General features: G+C 37.6%; 1 protein-coding gene across 1 annotated transcript in view; it reads right to left on the bottom strand.

Moving 5' to 3' along the window:
* LOC108718069 (probable cation-transporting ATPase 13A4) overlaps positions 1-14,847 on the bottom strand; it is a 52,184-nt gene that overhangs the window by 31,777 nt on the left and 5,560 nt on the right. The window contains exons 2-12 of the mRNA XM_041564794.1: positions 14,477-14,650; positions 12,323-12,457; positions 10,731-10,801; positions 10,276-10,356; positions 9,836-9,905; positions 8,297-8,431; positions 8,128-8,200; positions 7,082-7,213; positions 2,745-2,915; positions 2,421-2,578; positions 1,089-1,277 (exon numbers count right to left, since the gene is read on the bottom strand). Of these exons, the coding sequence (XP_041420728.1) occupies positions 1,089-1,277; positions 2,421-2,578; positions 2,745-2,915; positions 7,082-7,213; positions 8,128-8,200; positions 8,297-8,431; positions 9,836-9,905; positions 10,276-10,356; positions 10,731-10,801; positions 12,323-12,457; positions 14,477-14,650 (1,389 nt within the window). The remainder of the gene's footprint in view (positions 1-1,088; positions 1,278-2,420; positions 2,579-2,744; positions 2,916-7,081; positions 7,214-8,127; positions 8,201-8,296; positions 8,432-9,835; positions 9,906-10,275; positions 10,357-10,730; positions 10,802-12,322; positions 12,458-14,476; positions 14,651-14,847) is intronic.

Here is a 14,847-nt window from a genome sequence, read left to right on the forward strand (position 1 = left end):
TTTTTTTAAGTAAAGCAACACACTTTTACAGCACCATTGATTTTATTTTTATTTATTTAGTTATAATTATCTATTGTTTTTATCTAAAAAACAGATTTATGAAAGGTCGAAGTGAAAAATTAGAATTTCGAGCTAGTCCAAATTCGATTTGAATTTGAAAAAAATGTAAAAATTAGAATATCGAAATTTATCATGTACTGTCTCTTTAAAAATTCGACTTCGACCATTTACCATCTAAAACCGGCCGCATTGCTGTTTTAGCCTATGGGAGACCTCCTAGAACTAATATGGAAACAATTGGTGGACTTTGAAAAATCAAAGTTTTTTTGGGGAAAAACTTTGAACCAAATTTGATCTAATGCACTATTCCTTTGATTCATACAATCAGAATTCGGCCAAATACAGACCTATTCGATCGAAAATGAATATGTTAGAGAAATGAATAAGTATTGCTTTCACAGTTCACTGTAGAAATAAAAGCTGGGTCAATAGATAGATACGCTGTGCAAAAAAAAATTACTAATATAATTAGTTTTGCCAAAAATGTAATGTATAAAGGCTGGAGTGATGGGATGTCTAATACAACAGAAACTAACACAGCTTTCTGCTTTTCAGCTCTCTAACTCTGAGTTAGTCAGCGACTTTAAGGGGGCCACATGGGACATAACTGTTTGGTGCGTTTTGCATACAGCTCAGATTCAAAAGTAACAGTTATGACCCATTTGGCCCACTCAAGTCTCTGATTGGTTACTGCCTGGTAACCAATCAGTGAAAACCAAGAGAGCTGAAAAGCAGGAAGTAGCATTAGTAGTCTGACTATTATGTTAGACATCCAGTCACTCCAGCCTTTATAGATTGCATTTTTGGCTAATAGCTATGTATTTGCCTAGTTTGTATTTTTATACTAAACAATTCCTTTAAGAACATCCTTATTTTGCTCTGTTTGTTTATTAAAAAAAAAAACATAATAATAAAATATCTTAAAACCTTATCTGGTGTAAATCAGTCCGTGTCACCATTTTAATAATTTTATTAAAGCTACACATGAACCAATATTCTACAAACTTTCAGTGAAGATTTGTATTTACTTTATCAAAACAGACAAGGTTCAGTTGACCAGCTAAAATGATCCTCTGGGGGCTAATGCAGAATATTCCCAGTTTCTTCAGTCTTGTCTGACCATAGAGAAGACCCAGCGTCAGAGAAGCAGGTAGAGTGGCATTTACAGCGACTGTTAGCATTAGAAAGGACATCAGCACTATCTCATGTACACTGGCCTAGATGTTGGGATGGAGAGAAGAATAACATGTTTTATTAGTGTGCAATGTTTTCACTTATTGTCATATCTATTCTCCTATAATCCAGAAGGTGATATCTACACTACTTATTTACTACATCACTGTAAAAATCATGGATGGTTATTTAGACATTAGACACAAGGCAACTGGAGCACAAGTGCAGATGCAAGCTGCCATGTCATTTGCACTTTTGCACACTGCCCCGCAGTGCAGAATACACCCTACAAGCAGAATAGAGCAGAAATACCTGCACTTAACAGCAAAGATCTGTGCTGCATTCATAAGGGACAGGCTGGGGTGGCATGGGGGCCAGTGTCTCCTTACTAAGCCCTTACTTATTCATTCCCACGTATCCATATTTAGAGAAGGAGGAGGCACAAGGTTTTTCTGCTACCCTGTCAACATAACCCCCACAGTCTACACCACAATATTATGTATTTCAGGGATGTTTATTCTATGGGTTGGGACCAAAACTGGGTCACCATGCTGGTTATGGATCCCATATAATAATGTAAAATTTGGGTACATAGGTGATATGAATATTAGGGTCACAAAAAGATTAAGCTTGATCCCCTGGAAACAATTAAGGTTAATAGCAAATGGGGCATTTCTGAACTGTCCAATACAATATGAACCATATAAACCCTCATATAACATGTGGAAAACTAATCAAAATGATGTATTAATTCTATGAGTAGCTACAATAGCAGCTGTTTTAGTAAACCAGGCAGTATATATTCTTTTCAACCCCCTTCTTTTCTTCTATTTGTTGACCTGTAAAATTCTTCTACCTGCCATCTCATTACATTCAGTTTTCTTTCTAACTTCTCTCGTCATTTACCCACATGCCCATTCTTGTGCTATTCACTCCTCTTTGTATCATTCTATTTTTCACCTTCCTTTATTATGTTTCAATATTTGCTGGATGTTTGAAGTAGCTCTAGAGTCTTCCTTCCTATTCTTGCCCTCACTTTCTGTCCTACTCTTCCTTCTATACATTACTCCAGTATAGCTCAATATTTTCCTTATTTCACCCATTATTCTCTTTTTTTCTAAAACAGAGAACAATTTCGTATTTATCAAAATAATTAAATGCGTACTTTCTGTTACATTTCAACTTACCCCATGTTTTTTGTAGACAGCAGCAGTGTAAGCAACTCCCAATAAAGCAATGAACACAAGCACAAGAAGAAACTTCATGGCCTCCCTGTGCAACTTTACATTCATGGGTTTGTTATACAGAATAGCTCTCACAAGCTCTCCTTTTGTGGTGTTAAATCCTAAATAAACATATACACAATAAGAACACTGAAGACTTTTCCATTTCAACCTCTGTGGCATGCTATGTGATATATAAAGGTCTATGGACAAATGTTTATTTTAAAATGTTCCAGTGAAACAAATTTGGGGCTTAAAGAGAAATATTAAGAAATATTAAAAAATTACCTGTTTGTAGCACAACAGCTTTGACTAGATCATGCCCATGTGCCTTTGTCTGAATGAGCTCTGTTCCACAAAACAGAACATGTCTCTTGTAGTCTTCTCCACACTGGATTTTCCATGGCATAGGGCTTTCAATGAGAGGCAAAGGGACTTTTGTGACTGGAGTACTTTCACCTAAGAAAAGGGTTGCAAAGTTTGGTTGTCATGCTAATTAAGTAAAATGTAAAAGGACCTTGAGTGTAAGTTTGCAGATCTTTAAAAATAAATAATAATAACGTAATTTAAAGTGATGCAGACACAAAAACTACTCTTTGGGGCCGATTCACCAAGGGTCGAATATCGAGGGTTAATTAACCCTCGATATTCGACTGGGAACTAAAATGGATTTTAGCGCAAATAGTGCGATGGAATGATCGAAGGATTATTCCTTCGATCGAACGATAAAATCCTTCGAATCGAACGATTCGAAGGATTTTAATCCTTCGATCAAAAAAACTTAGGAAAGCCTATGGGGACCTTCCCCATAGGCTAACATTGAGTTCGGTAGCTTTTAGATGGCGAACTAGGGGGTCGAAGTTTTTTCTTAAAGAGACAGTACTTCGACGATCGAATGGTCGAATAGTCGAACGATTTTTAGTTCGAATCCTTCGATTCGAAGCCGTAGTCATAGTTGAAGGTCGTAGTAGCCCATTCGATGGTCGAAGTAGCCCAAAAAACACTTCGAAATTCGAAGTTTTTTTACTTCGAATCCTTCACTCGAAGTGAGTGAATCGGCCCCTTTATGTAATCAAAATGTTATCAATAAAGGCTGGAGTGACTGGATGTATAACAGAACAGAACACTACTTCCTGCTTTGTCTGCTCTCTAACTCTGATTTAATTAGCGAATTAAAGGGGGACCACATGGGACATAATTGTTCAGTGAGTTTACAAGTAGTCCTTAGCATGCAGCTCAGATTCAAAATCAACAGTTATGACCCATGTGGATCTCCCTCAAGTCACTGATTGGTTACTGCCTGGTAACCAAACAGTGTGAACCAAGTAGTGTTCTGGCTATTATGTTAGACTTCCAATCACTCCAGCCTTTATACATTACATTTTTGGCTAACTAACTATATTAGAAACATTTTTCAGCCTGTTTACCCAGTTTTTATTTTTATACTTCACAATTCCTTTAAGTGACAGATTAATCCAAGTGTGAGACTGGAGTTCACCACACTAAGGGGCACATTTACTAAGGGGCCGATTCACTAAGCTCGAGTGAAGGATTCGAATGAAAAAAATTCGAATTTCGAAGTATTTTTTGGGTACTTCGACCATCGAATTGGTTAAATTCGTTCGAATACGAACGAAATCGAACGAATCGAACGAAAAATCGTTCGACTATTCGACCATTCGATAGTCGAAGTACTTTCCCTTTAAAAAAAACTTCGACCCCCTACTTCGGCAGATAAAACCTACCGAAGTCAATGTTAGCCTATGGGGAAGGTCCCCATAGGTTTGCTAACCTTTTTTTGATCGAAGGATTTTCCTTCGATCGTTGGATTAAAATCGTTCGAATCGTTCGATTTGAAGGATTTAATCGTTCGATCGAACGAAAAATCCTTCGATCGATCGAACGAACGTTTAGCGCTAAATCCTTCGACTTCGATATTCGAAGTCGAGGGATTTCAATTCGAGGGTCGAATTTCGAAGTATTTTTAACTTCGAAATTCGACCCTTAGTGAATCTGCCCCTAAGGGTCGAATATCGAGGGTTAATTAACCCTCAGTATTCGACCATCGAAGTAAAATCCTTCGACTTTGAATATTGAAGTCAAAGGATTTACCGCAAATACTTCGATCGAATGATCGAAGGAAAAATCATTTGATCGAGCGATTAAATCCTTCGAATCGAAGGATTTTAATCCATTGATCGAAGGATTTTCCTTCGATCAAAAAAAGCTTAGAAAAGGGGAAGGTCCCCATAGGCTAACATTGATGCTCGGTAGGTTTAAAGTGGCGAAGTAGGTAGTCAAAGTTTTTTTTAAAGAGACAGTACTTTGACTATCAAAATAGTCGAATAGTCGAACGATTTTTAGTTCAAATCTTTCGATTCGAAGTTGTAGTCAAAGGTCGAAGTAGCCTATTCGATGGTCGAAGTACCCAAAAAAAACTTCGAACACAATTTATTCAGAGAAAAAAACTTTGAGAGAATTTTTTATTAAATCCAGATGCTGCTAAAAGTCAGAATAACAAAGAATTCCATTACAAACCTGCCACGGTCATGTAGAAGTCATTGGCAAATGTCCCATTTACAATTGGAAGATTTCATGATATCAGCTGGGTTACATACAATAATCCTATTAATTTGTGGTTTTCTGGCGATAATACAAAAATCTGAGTTTTTGGGCATCGAATCTGACAATTTTATTGAGTCTTTTCCTGCACCAAATTTTTTTGGTAAATTTATTGATAAAAAAATTTTGATGGGAGTTTGGTCAAAGTGGTTTTAAGAAAATAGTGAGAAATTTTCGGATTTTAGTAAATGTCATCCATTGATAAATACACTTCTAAAAATCTGATAGGAATGAACAGAAAGTGGACAAAATTTTCTGTGGCGAGCGCTAATGTCACACTTGGATAAATCTGCCCTTAAGGAGTGAGTTTAAAAAATTACTTTGAATTTCGAATTTTTTAACTTAGAAAATTCCCTCAAATTAACTTCGACCGTTGAAAAATCTGCCCCTAAGTGTATAAAAATAAATTAAGGCATAGTAGTGGTTTAAATAACCCTCTGTACTCTGAAATTTACAGATGCACAGGTGTTACATTTGGCATATAAATATTTGAGCTCAGCTATAAAATTGTTTAAATCGGATTTCCACCGAAAACAGTTTTTGCATAATGAAATAATGAAACAAAAATATAATTAATGATACATTTTCAGTGCAGAGAGTTAATACACAGGCTGGTTGCTTGGCTGATAGATCTTTGCATGTACATATGGCTAATCTCTAAAGAAACAAGTCAACAAATATGTACTTTGTTTTCATATTTTATCTGAATAAACAAAGGCAGTTTTTGTTTCCAACACAACATTCACTTTTGAACTCTGAATTACCCTGTAACAAGATTTTTTTTAAATAACCCCCTACCACAGTCATGGGATGGTTTAAGGAACAGGGTCAGGGTTAAATTCAGTTGGGTTAGACTGATGGTCTTGAGATTCTCTATCTGTTATTAGAACTCTTATTGCAAAATATAGATAAATAGCACAAATATAATTTATATTTAATAGATAATTAATATAATTATTATTTGATTCAGAGCTCATGGACTAAACTCACAAGAGAAACCTTGGAATAACTGTGAGCTCTAGGCCAGTGCCTCAAAGGTTTGCTAGCCTCAGTTAACATTTATCTTTACAGTCAAATAAGGTACCATGGTGCATGCCACAAGTTCCAAGAAGCATGTTTATATGCAAGTGCCCTGTTGTTGGCTTAGTCAAAACTTTCAACTTTTCAGCATAATTTTAAATGCCATTATATTACAGTGTAACATGTATTTCCTTCATTTCCTGGGGCTTCCACATGTTCTGAATATAAGTTTTGTAAAGCATTTCTAAAGCTATTAAACCCTGAGCTTGACATCTTAAATATATTGTATCCGCCACGAGGGAGCAGATACTACAAGTGAAAGCAATAAAAACACATTGAGCAAGAGAATAACCAATCTCAAAAGAAAAGCATTTTTTTGGAAGTGTTAAATGGCTAAAACCAGGGGACCCACCATGATTTTGGAGAATAGAAAAGTAACGGTAAATCAAAACTGCTTTGCCGAAAGGTAATTAATAAAGCAGATTGGGTGGTGACTAAAGGATTTCAAAAAGTATATGTGATAAATCCAAGGTAATTATGAGGACTTAAGCTAAACTGAAGCATTTAGATGAAGAAAACAGATGGACCAATTCCTTTTTTTCCCATCAAATTCTTTGATTTCCTGGGGTAAAATTGGAATGTTCAAGGTCCCAGGACCCTTGTAAGAACTAACTACCCTCTGACTATCTCTCCCCCTCCCCCCAAGACAATGCTCCAGATGCCAAAAACTATTAAAGTTTATTAAATATCTGCAACCACTTTTGCAATGCTCTCAATTTCTGTATTCAAGGCAGCGTAAACTACTCTTGTTTCCTATTAGATAAACTAAGCTCACATCAGGCATTCACTGAAGACTTCAAACCCTTGAGGGATGAAATCTGAAACTTGAGATAGAAAATCTAATTTTCTAATTCTATATATGATCTGATCATCAAAACATGATATTGTTTTCAACAATATTTCTTAAAATAAATTTTGTTTACCTGTAAGCATTCCTTCATTAACTGTGCATCCTCCATTTATTAATATGGCATCACAGGGTAAGAAGCGTTTGTTTTCGGACAGTATAATCACATCCCCTGGGACCAGAGACTGAGATTCTACTTCTTTAAGCTCTGATTAAAATGAAAAAAAAAATTAAAATGTTGTATGCGCATGTGTGTATATATATATATATATATATATAGAGAGAGAGAGAGAGAGAGACAGAGAGACAGAGGACAGAGAAGAACAGAGGAGTGACTAGCTTCCCTCCAGTTGCTGTTATCAACAGTTGCAGTTTCTCCATATGACATTTGCTTCAGTAGTGGATTGCCTGTATCCCATTGCATAATGGAGACTTCAGACCTGCTTCAGAGCTTGTTTCCAAAGCAGTTTATCTCCAATTTAAAGCAATACCTTTTAGAAATTAAGTTCCAAACGCATAATGTATGCTTATTATGTTTCATTAAGTTATAAAGAGTACATTCCGGCATGAGGATATAAGGATACCATTTGCAGCTGGATGTACATTTTTGGTAAACCTGAGGAATTTCTTGAGTTGTGCCAAGAACAGAGCACCGCGGCAAATCTCAGTTTATATAGTTTGTTGGTCCTAAATCTGGCTATTGTTAAGGATTATTTTAATCGTTCTGTAGGCCGATGTAAATTCTTAGATCTGATCTCCCTTTCCTGAGTTATAAAATACTATCAAGCCCTAGGGTCAGTTATCCCAACAACCAGAAATCAGGTGCAATCCTAGAACAGATATTCATTGATGATATTCAATATTATTACTCATCTTTCTCCACCTCCCATTAAAGTCATTAAGGGTTAGTGGAATCCAGATTAGCACCAATATACAGATGTGGTATTGGGGACAGCAAACCATTACAAGCTGAAGCATTTACTGCACAACTAGATGTCTGAGTGATTTATCATGTCCTAATTGAATTCAGTTGCAATGCCTTTTATATTGAATCAGTATTAGAATATGATTCTCAAAACATTTTTGTCTTAAAATACATGTTGAGTCACATTCTGCCATTACCTCCATTTTTACGAAGTACCGTCACCATGATGCTGTTATATGAAATAGACATTTTGTGTAGTTTGATAGATTGCTATGGTAAAGAAAAGAAAAAAAAACAATGTGTTTCCTTTCTGTAACAGAAATAAAACACTGTCATATGTATTAATAGGAAGGTTTCAGTACTTACCACTCTCAGATTATATACAGTTGCAATTATGGATAAAATAGTCATGGCTAATATGATACCGCTGTATTCAAAATAGCCGAACGACATCCATATAGCTAAAGAGTAGACTTGAAATACATAAAATGGGTTGAAGATCTGCAAAAAAAAATGATTTATCCTTAATATCACAGCTAGTATACTAAAGTCTAACTTGAATTTTTAGTTCCTGCATTTTATTTTTTTTATTGCAGTTCCCCCATTTCCAGTGTATTTCACAGTTTTCCTATAAATTGCACCAGTTATTCCAGTGTTCCTAAGAATTCCTGTTTGTCCTCAGTAAATGGGCAATTCTGTAAATATGAATTATAATTAGTTTGCACTTTCTATGGCTATCCACCAATCACACATTGTGATGTATTGCGCATCTGACTTCAGTGTGGTTTAAGCAATCATAAAGGGCACAATTCAGTCTCCATTTTCCTTACTGGCATTCTTTGTGATTGTACATGAGCCATATTATATATGTAATTGCTACTATAAATTGCTTAAATGTTGAAACTGTCATCAACTGATATTGCTTTGTTCCCATTCTACAGTTGTTATAAACTGTTTAAGAATAATTGGAAGCTATCTCAGTGGTTTTTTTTCCACACACCATCTTCTAGAATGTGTCGAAAGGGTCAGGAATGTAACCTTTACATATATTTGTAGTATTTCAACCCTGTTTATTTCCACTCAACAGCTTTGCTAGGGTATCAAGTCACCTAATACAATATTTCTTACACTATATACTGCATCAGAGCTGATCTTCTCTAAACTATGTCAAGTCACTGAACTGCTGTTTTGGCTTCACTAAAGTGTTGTGTTTCACTAGAATTAATTTGAATGAATTACAAATCACATCACCAAACTTCCATCTAGCCTGAAATCTTTCTCCTCATTGGCTTTGTATCTTAAGATACAATTCTTACTCAGACCCACACAAACACACATCCGTTTGTTTGACCATACTGTATTCCTTTGGATTTGATTTATGCTTCTCCAGCCTTATAAGTACTGACAGCTTCTTTGGGGAAGGAAGTCACCTAAAATGTTTTGCACTTAATTAGGATCAGAGGTTGTGTTCTCTAAATTATATTCTATCATGAAGTTCTATTATGGCCCCAGAGGTTATATATGACTGGAATGTTGTGTCTCACTGGAATCTTGGAATATCCTGCTTGGCCTTGCATATATGATAAACAATGACCTTATCGTTTTGATGATATTATATCTGCAACTTCTTAGCGTTCTTCTTACCCAGATTGGGGGGTGGGGAGAAGGGATTACACCCTTCAGCATTCCAGTTAAGTCTTTTACATATTTAAACTCACATATTCACCCACATGCACAAATATTGACCTCTAGCCTTGACTTGACAATGATCATTTTAAAATGACTTATACCTTTAGCTGACTAACTTGCTACATGAAATATGTATCCATATGATAAAGATATATCTCTCCTTCCAGTCGCACTTTATATGCCTTTTTCCCAACATATTTTTCTCTCCAAGCTTACCTCTTTCATGAATATAATCCAGATAGGTTTAATTTCCACTTCTATTGAATTAGGACCACAGACCTGTTGCCTGCACATAGTAAAATAACATTGATAATTTAAGTTAAAACAAGAGGATGAGATGATTGACATGAAAACACAAGAGATTGGATTTACCCAGTTTACTGGAGAAATCTGTTTTTAAATGAGCAAGCTTTCTAGAGTTAAATGTTTCCACTTTATGGGGGTTTTCAAAGAAATAATGTTTGCATAGCCTCTCTAAATATGTAATTGTCAAGTCATATTTTTCCCAGTGGAACCACCATTCATTTTGATAGACTGGATGTCTTATGCCCAAATATCTAGGTGCGATTATAGAAAAGCAAGTATATTACACTTTTTACTTATTTATTTAATCTGGTATTTCATTATTTGATCTGTACTTTGGCAATGCATCATACCTGATGTCCTGCTCTTCCGCAGTTAGACCAGAACCAAATTTGGAGTGTATGTCTGAGCATGACAGCTCCTCCTCCAGAACACTTTAATGAGATGGATAGAATAATAAGTTTCCTTAAGGCTAAGGCCACACTAGGCGATAGCGCCGCGATTTGACTCGCGGCGACTTTTCGCCGCGACTTTTAAGCCGCAATCGCTGGGGAAACTTTTGCGCTGGCGTCTATGGGGAATCGCGTAAAATCGCGACAGTAGAGAAAAGATCGCCGCGTGTGTTTTTACGCTGGCGATTTTACGCGATTCCCCATAGACGCCAGAGCAAAAGTTTCCCCAGCGATTGCTTAAAAGTCGCGACGAAAAGTCGCCGCGAGTCAAATCGCGGCGCTATCGCCTAGTGTGGCCTTAGCCTAAAGCGGCAGTCTCATAACTATACCAAACAGTCTGCATTTTCTGCACTTACCCAATTTTCTGAAACTTTCCTTCAAATGTATTCCAGACATAACGGATTTTCTGTACTTCCATATAGCGGATCTGTTGAGAGATACCGTATATACTCGCGTATAAGCCGAGTTTTTCAGCACCCAAAATGTGCTGAAAAACTCGACCTCGGCTTATACGCGGGTCATACGCCAATCCCTCACCGGATCCCTCACCTCCCTCTCCCATAGCGCATCAGGACTCTGTGACTGACGATCGCCGCCCGGAGCAGGTCCAGGAGCTCCGGGCGGCGCGTCCTTCCCTGCCGGCGTCGCTCCCAAAATGGCGGCGCCCATGGCCGCCACGTGGGTAGCGGCGCCGGCGCCTCTACCCACGTGGCGGCCATGGGCGCCGCCATTTTGGAAGGACGCCGGCAGGGAAGGACGCGCCGCCCGGAGCTCCTGGACCTGCTCCGGGCGGCGATCGTCAGTCACAGAGTCCTGATGCGCTATGGGAGAGGGAGGTGAGGGATCCGATATTACGCGATTGATGTGAGCTGCTGCTTCCACATAGGAGACAAACTGTTTGGATTCACCATGTTATTAATCTCAAAGCATTTCAAACTCTCAATATATATGTAGTACATTTAATCACTGTCAAACTCACAGTGTGCTTCTTGGGTGTACTGGAGAATCCTGCATTAATATTTTATGGGTCTCATCAGAAATGGATCTGCATCATATTTGAAGTTCATACTGGGCAGTATCTTTTATTATCTGTTTCTTTATTAAATTGCTTCAGACTGGCATTCTCATTTATTTTAAAGGTGTAATAATCTAGCCTTACACTTTTCAGAGCATATACAATGGACGCCTTTGGTTTGCTTGGGGAAGTGCAATCCTTATTCTCAGCAGGGCTGTCTATATGACTAGAGGAGCGTTCCTGTACAAAGTACAGATTGATTTTCAATCAGCCCCTTGGCTTATACACGAGTTAATAAATTTTTCCAGTTTTCTTAGGTAAATTAGGTACCTCGGCTTATACACGGGTCGGCTTATACACGAGTATATACGGTATATTAAAGGAGTTGTTCACCTTTTATTTAATGTTATAGCATAGCCAGTTCTAAATAACTTTTCAATTGGGCTTCATTTTCAATAGTTTTCATTATTTGCCTTTTGATTCTTTCCAGCTTTCAAATGGATGACACTGACACCGGCAGCCAAAAAAACTATTGCTCTGACAGGCTAAGATGTTATTGTTATGTTTATTTTTTTTACTTATCTTTCTATTCAGGCCCCTCCTATTCATAATCCAGTCTCTCATTCAGAAACAAAATAAATAAAATAATAATACTGCCCAGAGAGAAAATATATACAGAAGGCGGTTAATGGACTTCACTATGAAAAGGCACATTACGATAAATTAATAAATCTGACAAGCTCTAAAAAATCTGCATAAAACTGCAGGTTAAGGTTACAAAATGCCTTTGTCTAGACTCTAGAACAATGTAAACTGTCTTGTCAAATATGTAGTTAAATATGAACTTTATTATTGTAAACTACCACATGCAGCATCTAAATCTTTATTTCTTTTTTAAGCTCTTAAAAAAAACAGTATTGTGAAAATGTTTACCCTGCCCATTGGTTTCATTAATGATTTGTCTATGATGGAATTTTTCCTAGTAACAATCTGATGGTCAGATTTGGATCCATGAGTGCAACGCCTGATCTCTATCACCTTCTTTTTGGAAAATTCCCTTCGATCATCCTGCCAAAAAGAACACACAGCATTGAACTTTAGTAAATATTTTCCGTAAAATATGCTGCCTTTTTATAGATTAACTGTATGACCAAAGTACATGGACACATGTTTGTCCAATATCTTTTGCTCCAAATCCAAGCATATTTATATGAATTTTCTCCTCTCTTTTCATTTTAAACGGCTTCAGTGAAAGAATTTTACTAGATTTTGGAACATAGGTTGGAAGGATTAACATCAGTTTATATGTAAGAGGTTTGGTGATCAGGTCTGGGCTGGCTCTCATTGGCCATCCAATGCATCCCACTGTGGGAAGCACAGAAATTATGCAAGTAATGTAATTATAATGTAATTATATAATGTTGTTGCACCTGTGTCAGCAATGATGTATGTGGCTTAAAGGGTACCTGTTGGGCAAAAATATTATCCCCAACCAAAGGTGTGGGATAATAGAGCCCGCACTCTGGTTGGAGGTAACAGTAGTTTTGTTTTTAATTGCCCTCCCGCCAGCACTAGGACATTTGCACCAGGAGGGAGCTCCCGGTGTGGGCAGTCATGTCAGTCAGAGCGAATGCACAAATGCGCTTCTGACGTAATGTGCATAAAGAGCAAGTCATGGTACTCGCTCATTATGTGCATGTGTGTGCCCCAACATGGCCGCTAGTACCAGGAGCTTGCTCCTGATACTAGTGGCCTAGTGCTGGCCAGGGCCAGTTACCCCCAACTGGGGTGTGGGCTCTATAAGCCCGTACCTTTGGTTGAGAATAATATTTTTGCCCAACAGGTGCCGTTTAAATAACTACATATTTTTGGCCATATAGGGAACTGTAGATAGGGTTGCCACTTGCCACATTGTGAGATTTTCTGTACATAAACACTGTATGCTCAGCGGCGTTTCAGGGGCTGCTGCTGCCTGGGGCAGCAGCCCCCCTCCCGCTTTGCGCTTTCTACTTTTAGCGTCGGAGCAGGTCCAGGGGGGTCACATCGCTAGTGCAGTGTGCACTATTGCACTTGCTGCACTAGCAGAGCCAAATTTCTGTGTTAAAAAATGGAAATTCGGCTCTCAAATTTACCAGAGGTTGCTTTTTGCCGTCCCTGGTAACTGGCCGCTCCGTGCTGCCTGAGGCAAGGTTCTGCTGTGGTCTTTAGCTGACATAACAAGCAATAGGGTTTTTTTAACATTGTTGTGGGTATAACTGCTTTAAATCTATGGGGCCCATTTACTACCAACTGAATCGTGGTTTTTTTCCATGAATCGTGAAAGATTTGTGGTTTTCCTATATTTCTAAAAAGCTCCAAAACATCAAAAATTATTAAGGGAAAAGTCAAAAAACCTTTCATGCCAAACCTCACCAAGTAAAAGTTTTCAATGTGTTGTAGAAGTCAGTGGGAGCTGCGCTGATCTGATTGGAACACTTTAAATCAAATTGGACTTTAAGAGGTTTTTCGGATTATATTTTTGCTGGGAATTGTCTGAAGAACTCAAATTTTTATAGGTTATAGGTTTTTTTAATTCATTGTTCAGTGTTTTTTTTTCGTTCACACTTCTTATATTCTGATCTTTTAATAAATTCAATGACAATCCTGGTTTTAGAGTTTGTGAGTTTAGTAGTGGTTTAAAAAACCTTTAAAACTACTAAAATCTTACCTAAATGTAATAAATAAGCCTCCGTGAGGCTAAAAATGGCTATGAATAGAGCTCAAGCCAGGGCTGCTCCTGTCATGACTTTGTCTGAGTCCGCCTCTTGTAAATTTAAGAGCAGAATTTTTGGAGAGTAGCAGAGAGTGCTATTGCACTTATTCCACTAGAGATGCAGCCCTCGTTTGACCCACTCAGATGCTGATGTTTGAAGCTCAGTGCGGGAGAGGGGGCCCAAGCACTAATTCTCAGTGCACACTGCCTTTCTACTTTGTGTAAGACCAAAACTAGTGTATTAGGCACAAGGGACCCATATACTAATTTTGCCTTAATAAACAGTACTTTTATGACTTGTATGTATTGATATGACATGTTAACAGAATACTTACAGTGGTTCTAAGTAATATAACATCAGCCTTTGACAAAGTGCATGGAATACACTGACACCAGACGTCCAGCTCTGGTTTCCAGTAAAAGAGGACTCGAAGAAACCCAAGAGAAAAAATATAGCCAATTATACAGAGAGCTTGTCGCCATCTGACAGTTTTGTATCCAAACACCTCCTGTACAGTTATAGAAATTGACGTGGGTTATTCAGTGAGAATCAAACACATTATTAGGAACAAATTACGTTAATTAAGCAATGACTAGCTCTGTGGGTGGGTGACCATATGCACAGAATCCCTCTGTACTGATTTAACAGACAATCACCTGGAATTTCTGGTACACTAGTATCACCTTAATAAATGAAGCAATCAGC

The sequence above is a fragment of the Xenopus laevis genome, chromosome 5S, assembly GCF_017654675.1.
Source record: "Xenopus laevis strain J_2021 chromosome 5S, Xenopus_laevis_v10.1, whole genome shotgun sequence".
NCBI lineage: Eukaryota > Metazoa > Chordata > Amphibia > Anura > Pipidae > Xenopus > Xenopus laevis.